Genomic DNA, 17,443 nt, shown 5'->3' with positions numbered 1-17,443 from the left:
ACCGCGGAAAACTGCTGTTCTTGATCAATTCATCTACAAATGTTAGAAAGAAAGAACGGTCCCGACAATATTGGCAATTTACACACTCACTCACTGTACCTCACAGTCACAGTGTACACACACACAGCACTGCCATTACATTGCAAACTACGAGTACCAGTCATGCCAGTACATCTTATCAAATTATGATCTGTGTCTTTCCCAGCGTAGGAGGAAGAAACATTCACATTTCTTGCATCACAACCTCACAATCACTTTCAGAAATTTGATGTCTTAGCATGAATTTTGGATACGGGATTACAGGAAGGTTCAAGAAACAAATAAATTGACATTTTTTCCAGTTGTTTTTTATGGCTTCGTGCCGTCTCTCTCGTGCGTGGTTTACATGGTATCTTATGAAAAGCAAACAGGAAGGAAAAAAACAAGCTGGCGCGAAACGGGACTTTGAATAGCGCCAGCTTAAGTCGCACTATAACCACATTACAACGCAATCTCTAAGCTCACTCAACTCTCGCTCAGCGGTGACAAAATATTACCGAGTATGCTTGGCGTCTCTTTTAAATTAGCCAGGGAACTTCACTACTTTTAATCGAGAATAAAGTCAAAATTAGTGTCATGAAGGTGGGTGCGTTTGTTATGGACAACATTTAATCAAGATCGTAATAATCGCTTCCCATTACCCGCGGCTCATACCCCTCTAAACGACATTGCCTGGGCGGCTACGCCCGGCCACTCGACGTGTTGTGAACTGGCAGACATCGTACATGTACGGGAGGGGTTACGGCGGGCTGGCTCAGACCCGTCACCGTGTATAAACCGCACCCCCGACTTTTGCTTCTATCCCGCCGAGAAAAAGGTGCGGTTAATACACCGTTACTTACGGTAGTTAGTGGTATTTTTAATGAAAGTTTGTTGACCTATGACTATAATAAATACTGTGGCATATGTTAGAATCTACATCTCCTTCATTGTCGTATATTTGTTTGTTTTTGTTTGTTCGCATAGGAGCAGTGTATATCAAGCTATGTAACCTGGATCATACACAAGATTGTCATGTGTGTTTTTGATTAAGGGCAATTCCATAAAATATTTCATAAAATATAAAATGTCCCACCTCCTATATGTGGGGCCTTCAGAAAATTTTCTGTCTCTGATTTCTTGTTCGTTTGACAGTCAGTAATGTTCTCATGGGTCCATGACTTGGTCAGTTTATGAAGTGAAGTAAGACTTGAGAAAAATGGGGGTCAGATGTACAAAAAGGTTGATTATTTTACTGAATTGCCTTTGAATAAAAATTCATTGATCTGTTGACATGAGACCTTAATATAAAATATACACTCATTTTTTTAATGTGACTCACCCTTTCATTCTAATATAGGTGCAGTATGTTCCAAGCTATGTTACCTTGATCAGACAGGAGATGGGCAACTCTGTGCTGATCTCAAACACTGTCATGTTCTTCATACCAATCAGTCATCACCATTTGCTTGGTAAGTAATCCTATTCTTAATTATTCAGTGTATGCTTGGAATTTCATTTCACCACTGCTTTTTTCCTTTGATATATATGAAGTGACGACCAACTATCTGCATTTCAAAATGACTTTTGCTGATTTTTCTGATGCAGATAACAGAAATAAAGTGAACCGATAAGCATTGAAATTGAATTTAAAAAACAGCTGTTGACTCAGGAGGGCCACTTGCAAAAGTATGAATTCCTGACCTAATTACAGATTGCAGACAATAGACATACAAGTTTTCTGTGCAAAAATCCCCATTTTAATTGATTTGTTTTTTTTTTAAATCAATATAGTGACATGTGATATCTGAACTTTCATAACAAAGCTTAATCTTACCGTCAGATAGTAACCAGATTAAATCCATTATTTTGTAGGTACTTACGTGAGGAACAATTGGAGGTCCAGCTGTGGCTGAGCTACAGTACTGAACTCCATAAGGAAAGCAAAGCCAGACCTCGGCATAGAGACAAACTGATTGGTTGTGCTTACATTGATCTTTCTCCTCTATGTCATCAAAGGGTCAAGAGGCATCGGGTCAGGTCAGTAATTATTTCATCTGAATTTTATATTAGAATATTGAGTATGCTGGTTTCTTCCAAGTATAATTCCACCAATATTGGTTGCTTATGTGTATTTTTCCACCTATATTGTTTTCCTATGTGCTAGAAATCCTGACTACTGGAATAGAAAACTGTCTTTCGAACAATTAGAATCATCATCCTCCTCCTCATCATCATCCTCTTCCTCCTCATGACCATCACCACCACCACCATCAACAACAACAATAACACCACTACCACCATCATTATCATCATCATCACCATCATTTATCCTCTTACAAAGGGTAACTTACATGATGACATCTTATCCTTCCACTTCTTTTTATCTTGATATTTGTTTTAAGTTTATGCCCTCTTGTTAAAAGTGATGTAAGGAGAAAGTTGTTTGACATAGTTGATATGGTCTTAGGTTTGCATACTTGATAAAAATAAGTTTTGTATAGTTCAACTCAGAGTGTGTTTACATTTTAAGAAATAGTCCAGAACTGGGAATATTTGAAGAATTTAGATTTATGATGGTCTTGTCTTATGATGCTGATGATCTACAAATTCTTCAATTGTCATTCTTACTTTTCATCTTGATATCAACAGTGGTGTGTTTCCTATGTACAAGCCAGGGTGTGCTGATATGGGAGGGGCATGTCTCAGAGCTCATGTTACTATGAGAGTCACATCAGAACAGAAGCCAGTAACAACTCATCAGGTAATGGAGAACATTGATTTCAGAGATATGGAACATTTTGAGTTTTCTACTACATACATTGCAATTAATCAATTAATTAATGATGAACAGATATAAATACTACAGGTATGGAATATGTTAGTCATAATTGTACATGCTATATAAACTTAATATAGTGTTGTGAGGATTTTACTCTTGCAAATTTCAAAAAATTTTATCGTGCAGTCTCTTCTGTATGTTCGTGCTTTCATGGAAGCAAACTGTTGAATACATGAAACAATATATTTTTTTCATTTTTTGATATGTTTATCGTGATCGTGATTTGTTCAGTTTGTTTCCCCATCGTATTTTGTGTATGCTTAATTACAGAACTGTTTTTTCTTATCTGAAATAAATGCAAACTCGGTTTTTACAATCTTGGCAAAAATCATCTGTTTATTAGATTTACGAATTTAATGAAACTTTATGGTGTTCATGGAAATTCATACTGGTTGTTATGAGATTACATTGTCAACTTCCTTTAAATTTTAGTATAAAGTCAGAACTTTTTTTGTTGTAAATCCAAAATGATATATTCCAGTAATATTTTTCACCTCTTCATTTAGACGGATCTATGTAAGAGAATACTGGATGATGAAAGCATTGATGAAGAAACACAACCCAATCAAGACACCAAAGAGAGTGAAGGAGTGCAGGAGAAAGTGAATGAAGAGGAAGGGGATAGACAGAAGAATCAACCAGTTTGGATGACAGTGATAGTGGAAAGAGCCATGCGTCTGAGTGACTTTACTGATCCATCAAGGTATTAATTAGATTCCTTCCTATCACAGACCCATTGAATTAATTCCTGTTTTTCATGTATAAATTGTTTCCATTATAGGTTAATTACTCTACCCATCCCCATAAATGTTCTTAAATGCTATTACTGGAGGATCATATGCCTTTCTATTCTTTTTTTTCCTGTGATTTTTACCAGCCCACTATCTTCACTTATATATGGACATTGTAACCAAACAAATTTTTTGTATATGCTGAATAAGTTTTGAATTCTCTTGTATTTATAATGTTGTGTGATTTGTTCATAAATCTTTTTTTTTTTTAAAGTTTTTTTAGATTTGTTTCATGAATGACAATTGAATCTTAGTTTTGATGTAAATGTCAATATGGTTACCTTTTTTATTTCTAGGGCTGAATCCATTCCTCCAAGCTCATATGTAACCTTCCAGTCAGCCATTGGTCCATCTCCTGCCATTACTCCTACCATACCAAACTCAAACAACCCTCAGTGGAAGTATAGCAGAGATGTGGCTATTAGTCCGCAGCTACTGGATAATCAGGTATGCCCCATGCAATGTATCCATAGTGTATTGTTTTCTCTTCTTGTATTCACTTTCTTGCTGTTTTGATGTAAGTTATATTCAGTTCTTTCAGGTCTACCTGATTGCAGAGAAGATCCGTTGGGAAAAAAAGTTTTATGTTACCCTTACAAATTTGATATCTCTCACCTTGAAGAAAAAGAAAAATTAATATTACATAGGCTATGTAGATTCGAATCAGTGATAGGTCAATACGCCATCACGTGACCATAGCTGCGAGGATCGCATTTGTTATATTCTAGGTTTTGACGTCACCTCAGGGAATATACTGCGTAGTATTTTCAATTACGGCGTTATATCCACTAAGGTGACGTCACTCGCTGCATACAAGTTGCGCAACAAGATAGTTTATTTGATGTACGCGCTAGTGTTAACGCGTCGATTGCATGAAGAACGCGCTTGATGTATTTTCAAAAAAAAAATCTATTATGACGTAGACGGATCAGAGCTGTAGCAAGAATTTCGCTCTTGAACCAGATTATGAATGCAATTTCTGATGGCGAATCCACATATACTATATAATATAACAGATATTGCCTGGTCTATCGTTTTAATAAATAACATTTCAACTCCCCTCCGAAGCTATATTTTTCCCTCGGGATAATATTTTCCCTCAGCGCTGCGCGCTTCGGGCAAAATATATTCCCTTGGGAAAAATATAACTCCATCGGGGAGAGGAAATGTTATATTCAAACTCTAGGTAGGCAATATCTGTATATTATCACATGTCAGTTCTGTAAAGTGCATGTATGTACATCCCACCACCTATATGAGGGAATTTCCTGAAGTGACTCTTGTCTGTTTTCTAGTTCATGCACCAATAGCTAGAAACAACCGCTGGAGCCAGGGTAATATTGAAGGCATCTTTGAAAAGGCTGCAGGAAAACTAACACTTTATTATGCTATTATGCTATATGTTATTATCACATTAAAGTTTACAATGCTCTCAAGTAGAAATGGTTCGAGCAGTTCATGAATTAAAGTACAAGAAAAGGGGGGTGGGGGATGCTGGTTGGAAGTAGAAAAGGGTCACTATTTAATGGTATTGCCTCTCATTGACTCATTAGTTTTCCCTTAGATTTCATATATATTGCTCAAAGCATTCAAGCAAAGTTTTCCACCAGCAACCTTAATGTTTGCTACATATTTATTGTATTGCTGTATTGATCCTTTGCTATTCTGTCTATTCTATAGAGTCTGGTTTTCAAGATTTGGCACCAGATCTCAAGCAAGCAAGGTAAATACATGTATCCTATATTATCTTTAGAATAAATATATCTGTCTTCATTTAGCTTTGCTTTTTCCCATGTACATGTACCTCATATGTCATTTTGCTCCTAATATATAAAATCTTTACGGTCAATGTGTTTCAATCTAGTTTTTACTTGCAAGTTTATATTTTTCTACAATAATGTTACATTCACACAATGAAAGTAATACCAGACTGCATATGTTGACCAAACACAAGACAAGACAGGCATGATCACTATACATTAATGACATGAATAATTCATTATTCCCAAAGATATACAGTTGATCAGTTTAGAGTCACTTTCATTGATAGGACGGTGACAAAAGAACAATTAGCTGTGGTCATGTTTCCATGGAAGAAATCTTTATAGGCATGGGAAGTGATGGAATTGGATAGAATGATTTACAGTAAGCATAGAGGTATTGTTAAACTCCCTTCTTTTTCCCTTCATTTAATTAGATTCAACTTGTGATCGAGTATTAGGTTTCACATCGGTAGATCTAGGACCCCTGCTGGCAGGTATAAGGTCTTTAGATGGCTGGTATAATATCATGGACTTCTCAGGCCAGACACTGGGACAGATCAAGGTATGATAATGATGGTGATGGTGATGGTAGTGGTGGTGATGGTGATGATGATCATGATGATGATCATGATGATGATGATTGTGAAGTTGATGATAATTAGACGTGGTGAAAATAGTGATGTGAATGACAATAATTTTTTAAGATTAAATCTGTTCGTGATTCTATATATTGTTTATAATTTAACATTTTAGAGTTTAGTAACCTCTTGTTTATATGTGTAATATATGCAGATATCAATAACACCAAAGGAATCTATATCACCATTGAGGCATTCTCCAAAACAAAGAGCATTATTGGTAAGCATTCAATACCTCTGTCTTTTGTATGTTTTTAAGAAAAACAAGTTGATTTCATTATAGGTGCTATTATATTACACATGTTTTTATGTTGCTGTGCAATTAGCCAAAAGGTAATTTTCTTGGTAATCGTCTAAAGGAAAAGTAGGTGACACACTTTTTTCCTGGCTGAATAAACATAAATTACCTTTGATCGCCCAAAGAACACATGTGCATCTACCCAACCTTAAGGTTTAAGCCATTCATCACAATGAAATCAAATTTCTTTGAAGGCATACATGTATATTTGGTTTTATGGAGAACTCTCAATATTGTTTTACCCCCAAATTTTAGTTCTAAATATTTCACCAAATCCATTTTCTAGAGTGCCAGTACTGCATATTATGTATTTAAGCTTATTAACACTTGTCCCTTTGTGCACTCGACAGTAGACATTGTTGTAATGAATAATTGATTTGTACTTTCTCTCCACCTCAGGGATCACCAAACAGTTCCAATCTCTTCAGTCGTGCACCCCTCCCTCCTCCTCACTACCTCCTTCCATCATCATCCTCCAACCATCCTGTCAGTGGTCTACCATCCTCTCATCCTGCAGCAAGGAGTCTAGATCACTTCCAACAGCATCTACAAGGGGTCAGGGAGTTCCATGGTAAACTACAAGAGAGACTCAGAAGTAAGTCTTTACAGTAGATCTGGGGAGCATTTCATGAAAGGACTTGTCAGACGTTTTATGATGATAATAATAGGCATTTATATTGCACCATCTATCTAGAAATCTATTGCGAGGTGCATTGTTATTATTATTATTACCCCGGCTTTAGCTCGAGCCACCTTTCAGCGCTCAGTGCATTCAAGGGATTAATCCAACAAGACCTATTCTATCTGACAGTTACCATAGTAACAGTGCTTCTCAGACAATCAACATTAAAGAAAGTTGTCAGATCTGACATCTTGTGGGACAAAAATGTTGATGAAACAATCCCTGGGGCCATGTAGTGTGAAGGTTAGCCTGTAATTGCAATTTTGATTGGTTCCTAATGAGCCTACTGAGAAAATGCACATGCGATTATGTTTATTGGTATGGTACTTCATTTGGTGTTTAATCGCTAATCTTTGTGTTACAAGATAGGGAAGTGTTTCATGAAGTATCTTGTCAGCGATTTTCACCAACAAATTCATTTTGAGCCAATCAGATGCAAGGATTTCGGTAGCTTATAACAGTTGTTTGAAAAAAATTACTGACTATATACTTCATGAAATGGTCCCCAGTTCTCTGTTACACAAAAGTGACTATAATGCCATTCATTGCTAACTCCTGTGGTAACAAAGCTCACTGCCAATCAAAATTAAGGATTCATAGGAAGTTACTATTTGGTGGCAAAGTGGTCATAGTAGTATATTTCATGTAATGGGGCTCTGAACATGATTATCTATGTGTTTATTTGCTTATTTCATATTGATTATATTTATATACTTTGCCTTTCAGATCAGTTATATGAGAATATCTTTGACTTGTTTCCTCCTGACCATTGACTCTCACCATCTCTAAATCTCTTAAACTTCAGCTTGTTATCATATATTTGAACTGCTTAAAACTACAATATTCATGTTGTGAATTTGAAGTGTTAATTTTTCAGTTGTCTTTGATGTTATGTTTCTAATGGTAACAAGACTTCTTGTTTCAGGGTCAGGTGGTCAAGAATGCTTATCTATTTGTCAGTCCCAGACAGTTTTCAATAGTTTGAGAACTGAAAATGCTTGTAATCTATTGCAGATTTGTTATTCACATTCCATTCCATTCACATTATTCACATTCACATTATTCACATTCACATTATTCACATTCCATCGTTAGACTAGGGAGCGTTGTGGCCCAGTGGATAAGTCTTCTGACTTTGAAACAGAGGGTCGTGGGTTCGAATCCCAGCCATGGCGTAATTTCCTTCAGCAAAAAATTTATCCACATTGTGCTGCACTCGACCCAGGTGAGGTGAATGGGTACCCGGCAGGATTAATTCCTTGAATGCATGAGCGCTGAGAGGCAGCTCGAGCTAAAGCTGGGGTAATAATAATAATAACAACGCGCCTCGGAATAGAATATTTCTAGATAGATGGTGCTATATAAATGCCTATTATTATTATTATTACTACAGTTTCCTGTTGTTAGACTACAGATTTAAAGCATGGTTAAATTTAGTATTCTTGTGGGAATATGTGACAGTCATGCTAAGTTTTTAAGAATATTTTTCATTAATGTTCTGTGGTTCTCAGCATACATTGTTGTTGCATCATTTTATGTATGTAGACCTGTTCGGTCCTTAAAATGATACATTTTTTGTACATCCAATTCCCATTTATGTCCATTCTTACTTCAAGAACTACTTTAGTAATAGTTTGACAGCATTAAGACCTTTCATATGAACTAGAAAGCATATACAAATCTCTTCCAGACTATCCAATATGTTCCTGATGGAATTGCCCTGTCTATTCCCATTCTATTTATTTATACATTTTCAGTTTTCCCATTCGATTGGTCTTTTAGAAGACATCATAGTATATGTATCTCATTTCATCCTAGGTCTTCATAGAATGGAGACAGATACAGGGTCATCAGATGGTGGAATCCAACACACAATCACTCAGGATCATCCAGCGACAAAAACACAACAGAGTGACTACCAATCTCACCTTGCAGAAAGGACACCATCATCATCATACCTCTTGGAAAACTTCAGGTTTGTTTCCTCTCTTTGATATCCAATAGAGACTTGTAGTTGTTGAATAGTGAACACACTCATGATTTTCAATGTACATTCATCCAAGCCTCACAAAGCATGGTTTGAGTATCAAAAATAATTTAAGTGTAAGTGTCGCATGAATGCCGAGAAGCTGGTGAAATATAATGATGGTAAGATTTTGCTGCAAATTATCAGTGTCTCCCAACTGATGTTGATTAAAGCCTGGCTAGTGGGGTTTAGTAGAACACAGTTGATATTTTAATGAGAATATGTCATGTTTGATGAATGAATTTAATTTTTTGAGGTTTTTTATTTTTCAGGAAAAACATGGAAGAATTAGATGAGCTTCACCAGCGTCTCAAGACCAAACTTTCAGGAGGAGAGACATCATCTCAAAACCCAGCAACTCATCACCATGGTAATGTCGGTAGTGATGCAGAGAGGAGGCAGATTTCTGGAGATGGTGTAGGTGCAAAGCAGGGAGGAGAGTTTAGAACTTTGGATAATGTGGTTGACGACCACACAGAGTCTCATGGGAATGCCAATAATAATCACCATCAGCTGCATCAACAGCAGTATGATCATCAGTATCAACATCACCAGCAATACCGAGATCAAGATCATCTTGAAGGTCATAGAACTGTCCTCGATGATGGAGTAGAGAGAACTGAATCAAGAGATGATGATGATAGAACTAGTAACTGGAGCACGGAAGGGTATCCCTCGGATGAAGTGTTGCATGGCCACACCAATAAAGATAGAGACAATCATCGGGGTAGTGGTAGAGTAATGATGGACCTAAAGTATGATTATAGCAATAGGAGAGATGATGGTGATTATGGAGATGGTGGTGGTGGAACACATCAATTCTTGGAGGATGGAGCTGCAGGTGGAGATTATGAAGACAGCATGGTCTATGTGAGACCACTGAATGACATATCATCACCAGCCTTCAGTAATGGTTTCAGTGATGATGTCATAAGCCCACCATCATCCAGACTTCGCCCCTTCCTCCCATCTTCCTCTCAGAGTAATACCGTTGAGGATGAGGTACATTCCCATAGTGATGGTCAACACAAATCTAGAAATGTAGATGACCTTTTGACAAACACTGATAGACTTAGTGGTAGGACTGATGTAGAGGAATACTCTAACAACTTTAATGCCTTGGAAGATAATTACCATGGCAACCAAATCAGTGATGGATTCCATGATGGTAGAGGAGGAGTTGAGGAGCATGAAGATTTGCAGTCTTATCAAGGCATGGACCCCACCCACCATGCTGGCTCTGATGGGATTGACAAGGACATGGTTGATGATAGCCAGGCTGAACAAGATAATGTCTTGCAGGGGTATAGAACTAATGACCTGCAGAATTTGGCAACACAAAGTGACCATACCACCAGTGCATCAGATCATACAGATGTCACTTCCAACATGGTAAGGACAAGATCATCTACCGGTACCAGCGGTAGTAGCCCTGATGATAGAGGGATGAGAGACAGTAACCATGACAGTGATAGTATTGGTGGGAGAGTAGGAGATGGTGATCTTGATGATGATGATGTTGTGGAGGATGGCATTGTTTTGACATTGAATGCTCAAGAAGCTGAACTGCAGAGACAGCAACTGGAGTTAGAGGATGCTGAAAGAGCAGCAGCAGCAGTCAGACAAAAGGAGTATCCTTTTTAAAATCATATACGTCACACTTTTTTATTCCGGTTTTAAGAAGATGACTCGTAAGAGAAATTTATTCATCTCTTCATACAAACCATTAGAGGAGGTGCGGTACACACTATATATGATATATTTCTTTTCCTTAACCTGAATTTCTCCCAGACACCTTACGAACACCATTAGTAACACACTCCCTGATTTCTTCTTGCCACCCACTGACCTTGAAGCATCAATGAGGGCGCTCTATAATACTGTATCTGGTCCAACGTCTCACGTAAGTGGTTTTTCATTGAATTCCCTAATGATCTGATCATACTGTCTCATGCTAGTCACATAGGAAAAACCGAATCCACTCCGACATATCATTTCCAATGACGTGCCATCTTTCATTTTTAATTGCGTTTGGTTTTGAGTGTGACTGTAGCACCATCCCACATCAAATATTCACAGTAAATGATCCCTGTTTAGCTTGACTCGACAATATACAAATAGCGAATAGGCATGAGTGCGATGGTGCGAGATTTCGCATGAGGTGAAAGAAAGATGCTCTATTCAACGAGGCGTTAGCCGAGTTGAATAGAGCGTTTCTTTCTTTCTTTCACCGAATGCGAAATCTCGCACCATTGCACGAATAAGAATATTTGCTATTTTTGTTGTACAACGCCTCGGAATCTAGCGAAAATATGAAAAAAACAAGAGTTTTTCCCTCCAGTAATCTATTAAAAAGGGATCAAAAATATTGAAAGCGAAAAGCAAAATCCCACAAGCCGGGCCCACAAGCGCACATGATCTTGGACAGCATTGCGCATTTAGCCAGCGGGCTGTACACGCATTATCACCTTATTCAATGAAATCGCATTGTGACGTCACCTTCTAAGGCCGTGCAATGGTACATTTTGGATGGTACGTCTTGTGTGCAACGGTACGAATGTGTGACATTCAGCCTCCCATTTGATCGCGTATAACAAGCTAAGTAGGCGTTGTACAATTTTGTATAGTTATTCCTCCATTGTTCCATTTAGTCCTTGCATAAGTAACATTTTATAAAGGTAATCTTGTTCAGCAGGGTTTGCGAAACACATGAATAATAACATCACTCAGGATAGTGCCGTGTTGTTTTGATACATTATGTAAATGGAATTTGGTATATGTATTTCAGGAATTGAATGCCAGAGACAGAGCAAAGTTTGAGGCAGCCCAAGAGATGGCACAACGCCTTGGTTCGGGAGGTCAACAGAGGTCACAAGCCACAACTCGTACTCCGCTGCTGTTCTCCTACAAACAACCTACAGCTGACCAAGCCAAGAGAATTGCTAAGATTTTCTCTGCTAAGTTTTAGGGAGGTGAAATGCTGATTTTCTGAATTGATGAAATTAAATGGATGGTGTTACTTTTCTTCTACCAGGCAGAGATGATTACTATGACATTATCTCTACTACGTTATTAGACCCAGGGCCACATTGCTAAAAACATTTTATCAGAGAAAACTCTTCCCTATTTTAAACAGGATTTTTTTTTTCAGTGCTCAAATCAATGATAGAACTCTCTTTTTTTCGAGATTTTGGGGATAGATCTTGAAAAAGGTTGCTGTATTACTCCTTCATCTTTTTTTCTTACACAGTATTCAGTTTGAAAATGAAGGATAAATGAATTAGATTATGAATTGCTCTCTTTTGACAGCTTATTTTCATGCCAAGAAGAATGTAGTTAGCATACCCACTAAAAGCCTGCTGTCATATTATTTCTTTGTTTCATGTGTGAATGATTGTAGTCATCAAATTAACAACTACTTTATACAGCATGATTAAAGCAAGGGTGACAAACATTTTGCCCCACCACCTTGTCATAATAATTTTTATTGGTTTAATGAGATGTGAATGATGTTTAACAGCTTTTATCATTGGATATTGCTTCATAAGCAAGTGTACCTTAGATGAGATAAAATGAAGATAAATGGATCTAAGGATACTAGTACTGGTTTCTAGAGATTTCCAGAGCAATTTTCTCACTGATTTTAACAGAGATATGAAAAATATTAGTCTCATAATTGCATCTGTTGGTTGTCATAAATCTTTTTGTAAGATACATTGTCTTTACGATCGACTGTTCTTGTGGTAAATGATATTTACCAGATATTAACAGGCGTTGATTTAGTTCCTGAGAATGGGTCTCCTGTTGTTCATAAAGTTGCTTGTAACTTAAAGGTCAAGTCCACCTCAGAAAAATTTTGATTTGAATCAATAGAGAAAAATCAGACAAGCACAATGCTGAAAATTTCATCAAAATCGGATGTAAAATAAGAAAGTTATGACATTTCAAAGTTTCACTTATTTTTAACAAAATAGTTATATGAACGAGCCAGTTACATACAAATGAGAGAGTCGATGATGTCACTCACTCACTGTTTCTTTTGTTTTGTATTGTTTGAATTATACAATATTTCAATTTTTATGAATTTGACGATTAGGACCTCCTTGCCTGAAGCACAAAATGTTAAAATAATGGAATTCCACGTGTTCAGGGAGGAATGAATCTTCATTTCACATGACAATGACGAGAAAATAAAAATATTTCATATTTTATATAATAAAATACAAAAGAAATAGTGAGTGATGTCATCAACTCTCTCATTTGGATGTAACTGGCTCGTTCATATAACTATTTTGTTGAAAATAAGCGAAACTTTAAAATGCTATAACTTTCTTATTTTACATCCGATTTTGATGAAATTTTCAGTGCTATGCTTGTTGAATTTTTCTCTTTTTATTCTAATCAAGTTTTTGTTGGGGTGGACTTGTCCTTTAAGAACACCTTTATGAAACACCCACCTAAGCTATAAATAGGGCTATATTTAAGTTTATGGCCAGTGCTGGCTGCAAGTAGAATATTGATCTGAAACTTATTGGATAGTGTCATATCATCTGCCTTGAATAGCAGTGTGCAAGATCACCTCGCATTTTACTCCCAATCTTGGGTGAATTTCAATGTATTACTTAAAAGTTTTCAAAAGGTATGCTAGTGATATTAATCCTGATCATTGAGTATGTGTGATCCCTCTGAACTGGAGACAATAGCTACCCGTATACACAATGACATCTCATAAAATGTGTATGTGTGCGAAGGAATTAAGTGCATTTTTATGCCCCCGTTGGTTCATTATTTGATTGGAAACAAAGTGTAATAAGCACTATGAATGTAACTATTATTATTTTATTATTATTATTCATTTAGACCAACACAAAAACTGTTTGCCTTTTTCTTGCTTATAACTAGCTAGAACAAAGAAATCGTCAAACAAATTATTTTAAGGTCTCTTCAAAACTTTTTTGAAAGTCAACATTCACCAAGATTTTTCATCAAATTATATTACTAGTAATGGTCTAATTTAAGTACTATTCTTCTTACTTTCACTGTCGCACTTCTAATTCAAACCCATTAGAAAAGACCCAATTATATACCATACATGGAGCGTTGTGGCCCAGTAGATTAGTCTCTTGACTTTGAAACAGGGGGTCGTGGGTTCGAATTCCAGCCATGGTGTAATTTCCTTCAAGAAATTTATCCACATTGTGCTGCACTCAACCAAGGTGATGTGTATGGGTACCCAGCAGGATTAATTTGTTAACCCTATCTAGGCCGGGGTATTTTGGGAGTTCATATGGCCGGGGGGGGGGGCCTCCCAGGCCCCCCCCTAAGATCTCGGCCGTCGACCGCGCGATCGCGCCGAAAATTGGCACAGGGGTTGCCTGGGACATAATCTACAAGATTGTATAGTAATTTATTTCATGCGAAACACTATTAAGTGATTATGCTAATTTATGCATAATTAGTATGCGAAATCATACTTTTTCCTGTAACTCCCTAAATAAGGCTCCATATGTACTGATTTTTGGTATAGAAACTCTTTGTGGTGTTCTTAGCAAGTGTACATGAAAAAAATTGTGATATCGAATCATTTTCTTATGTATTATATTGTTTTTTGCAATTATGTATTTCTTTGTTTTTCAATGAAATTTGTTGGGGACTCTTCTATGATCATGAAAAGCATAAAATACATACATTTAGACCAGCAAAACTAAAAATAATCATACATTTATGAATTTGGTTGAAAACACAATTTGCATTGACTTTGTACACGAAATCACGTTTTTGAGCAATTTTCGGTCTGACATGCACTTACATAATGTTGCGTAATTTCGGAACCACATACCCGAGTGACGCGAAATTGGTCTTAAAAGTTGCGCAAGACTTGAAAGTAAAAAGTCAGTGAGCGGCGCGGTCAAAAAATTTCGCGCGGCGAAAATATCGCGGGATTCGTTGGGGGGGCCTCGGAGGCCCCCCCCCCGGCCTAGATAGGGTTAAATGCATGAGTGCTGAAAGGCAGCTCAAGCTAAAGCAGTGGTAATGACAGTGCACCTCGGAATAGAACATTTCTAGATAAATGGCGCTATATAAATGCATATTATTATTACCATTAAACAAAAAATTGTATCGTTCATCATATGTTTATAGCTAAGCAACTAATTGTACAAGTATTATGTAAATGCTGTATTATGATGTAATCTACTTTGATAAAGTTTAGAATGAACCATTTTTTGTATTGAATTGCTGTATAAAAAAAAGACTATTTACCTATGATCTGTACAAACATTTTGAATAAATTGAGAATATTAATTTATCATTCATTGAAACATGCGAGTTCCTAGTGGCGTTATACATGTCTTGTATGTTATCCAAGTGACATGTATTTTCGAGATAACTTGGTGAAACTTACCATCATTCCAATTCCCTTCTTGAAATACATTTAGCTTTCTGCCCTTTAAGTTTACCCAAGCTGAAACCCTAAGAAAAATCCCAATAGGCCAGGACCCTGTCTTACAAAGAGATACGATTGATTTGATCAACCTCAACTGCATGAAAATCCATCAATGTCATAGTTTTTTCTACAGGTGATTTGCACAATGTCCTTAAAACAAAGAGAAGCACACTAAATTTTCAAGAAGTCAATGGATGTATGAATACCGGTATACAGCATATCTAGAAAGTATTTTGAACTTGCATTTTAGATGTTGTCACTGCTGGCTTTCCCTAGTTGTGGTTGATTGGATCAATCATAACTCTTTGTATGACGGGACCAAGTTTATTTTTCATTCTTTTATTCGTATAGATGTAAAATCACAACTGCTTTTTCCTGCTGACCCTCTCTTTTATTGTCTCACCTGCGAAGCAAAGTGAGACTATAGGCGCCGCTTTTCCGACGGCGGCGGCGTCAACATCAAATCTTAACCTGAGGTTAATTTTTTTAAATGACGTCATAACTTAGAAAGTATATGGACCTAGTTAATAAAACTTGGCCATAAGGTTAATCAAGTATTACTGAACATCCTATTAAAGTTTCATGTCACATGACCAAGGTCAAAGGTCATTTAGGGTCAATGAACTTAGACCATGTTGGAGGAATCAACATCGAAATCTTAACCTAAGGTTAAGTTTTTGAAATGTCATCATAACTTAGAAAATATATGGACCTAGTTCATGAAACTTGGACATAAGGTTAATCAAGTATCACTGAACATCCTGCATGAGTTTCACGTCACATGACCAAGGTCAAAGGTCATTTAGGGTCAATGAACTTTGGCCGAATAGGGGATATCTGTTGAATTCCCATCATAACTTTGAAAGTTTATGGATCTGATTCATGAAACTTAGACATAATAGTAATCAAGCATCACTAAAAATTTTGTGCAAGTTTCAGGTCTCATGATTAAGGTCAAAGGTCATTTAGTGTCAATGAACTTTTGCCGAATCGGGGGTATCTGTTGAATTGCCATCATAACTTTGAAAGTTTATTGGTCTAGTTCATTAAACTTGGACATTAGAGTAATCAAGTATCACTGAACATCCTGAGTGCGTTTCAGGTCACATGACCAAGGTCAAAGGTCAATGAACTTTGGCCGAATTGGGTGTATCTATTGAATTACCATCATAACTTTGAAAGTTTATGGATCTGATTCATGAAACTTGTACATAAGAGTAATCAAGTATCACTGAACATCCTGTTCGAGTTTCAGGTCACATGATCAAGGTCAAAGGTCATGTAAGGTCACTGAACTTTGGCCATGTTGGGGTTTTTTGTTGAATAACCATCATATCTCTGTAAGTTTATTGGTCTAGTTCATAAAAAGTGGACATAAGGGTAACCATGTATCACTGAACATCTTGTGCGAGTTAGAGTAGTATTCAAAGTCAGCACTGCTGCTATATTGAACCGCGTGATGCATGTGAGACGGCCAGAGGCATTCCACTTGTTATTCTTCCCAGCTCTCCACCCCTTCTCTCCTCTCTTTTATGTTCCTACCCCTCTTAATCTACACTCTTTATCCCTTCCTTTTTCTCTTTTTCTCCCTCGCTACTTTCATCTATCTTGCCACAAAAACTACTAAATAAAATCCTGAAATATTGACTTAATAATTCAGTCTCATACATTTATGCCATTCAAGTTCATTGCATTATTGATAATCATATTCTCAGACATTTCAAGAACAAAATGAAGACTACTCTGTCTCAACGTTAACCATGATCGTACAATATTATCAAATGCAACATTTCTTCATTTACAGCTCTGATGACCACAAATGGGTCACTATGAATCATATTTCAAATCAAAAATCACATGCATTACACAATGAATGTGTACCATACTTAATGGAATTTCACTAGTTTTATTGTGCCTCCTGTTGGATTATATCACCAGTA

The 17,443-nt window shown here is 36.8% G+C and overlaps 1 protein-coding gene across 1 annotated transcript in view; it reads left to right on the top strand.

Annotated features, from left to right (window-relative positions):
- LOC121407306 (C2 domain-containing protein 3-like) overlaps positions 1–12,949 on the top strand; it is a 47,443-nt gene extending 34,494 nt beyond the window's left edge. The window contains exons 35-47 of the mRNA XM_041598298.1: positions 1,379–1,490; positions 1,894–2,058; positions 2,671–2,782; positions 3,367–3,563; positions 3,948–4,098; positions 5,332–5,374; positions 5,849–5,976; positions 6,207–6,272; positions 6,750–6,945; positions 8,851–9,007; positions 9,331–10,689; positions 10,850–10,961; positions 11,847–12,949. Of these exons, the coding sequence (XP_041454232.1) occupies positions 1,379–1,490; positions 1,894–2,058; positions 2,671–2,782; positions 3,367–3,563; positions 3,948–4,098; positions 5,332–5,374; positions 5,849–5,976; positions 6,207–6,272; positions 6,750–6,945; positions 8,851–9,007; positions 9,331–10,689; positions 10,850–10,961; positions 11,847–12,026 (2,978 nt within the window). The 3' untranslated portion in view covers positions 12,027–12,949. The remainder of the gene's footprint in view (positions 1–1,378; positions 1,491–1,893; positions 2,059–2,670; positions 2,783–3,366; positions 3,564–3,947; positions 4,099–5,331; positions 5,375–5,848; positions 5,977–6,206; positions 6,273–6,749; positions 6,946–8,850; positions 9,008–9,330; positions 10,690–10,849; positions 10,962–11,846) is intronic.
- The last annotated feature ends 4,494 nt before the right edge of the window (positions 12,950–17,443 follow it).

Source organism: Lytechinus variegatus, chromosome 1 (assembly GCF_018143015.1).
Source record: "Lytechinus variegatus isolate NC3 chromosome 1, Lvar_3.0, whole genome shotgun sequence".
NCBI lineage: Eukaryota > Metazoa > Echinodermata > Echinoidea > Temnopleuroida > Toxopneustidae > Lytechinus > Lytechinus variegatus.
Note: the sequence above shows the minus strand (reverse complement) of the source record. Positions and strands in the feature narration are given on the sequence as shown.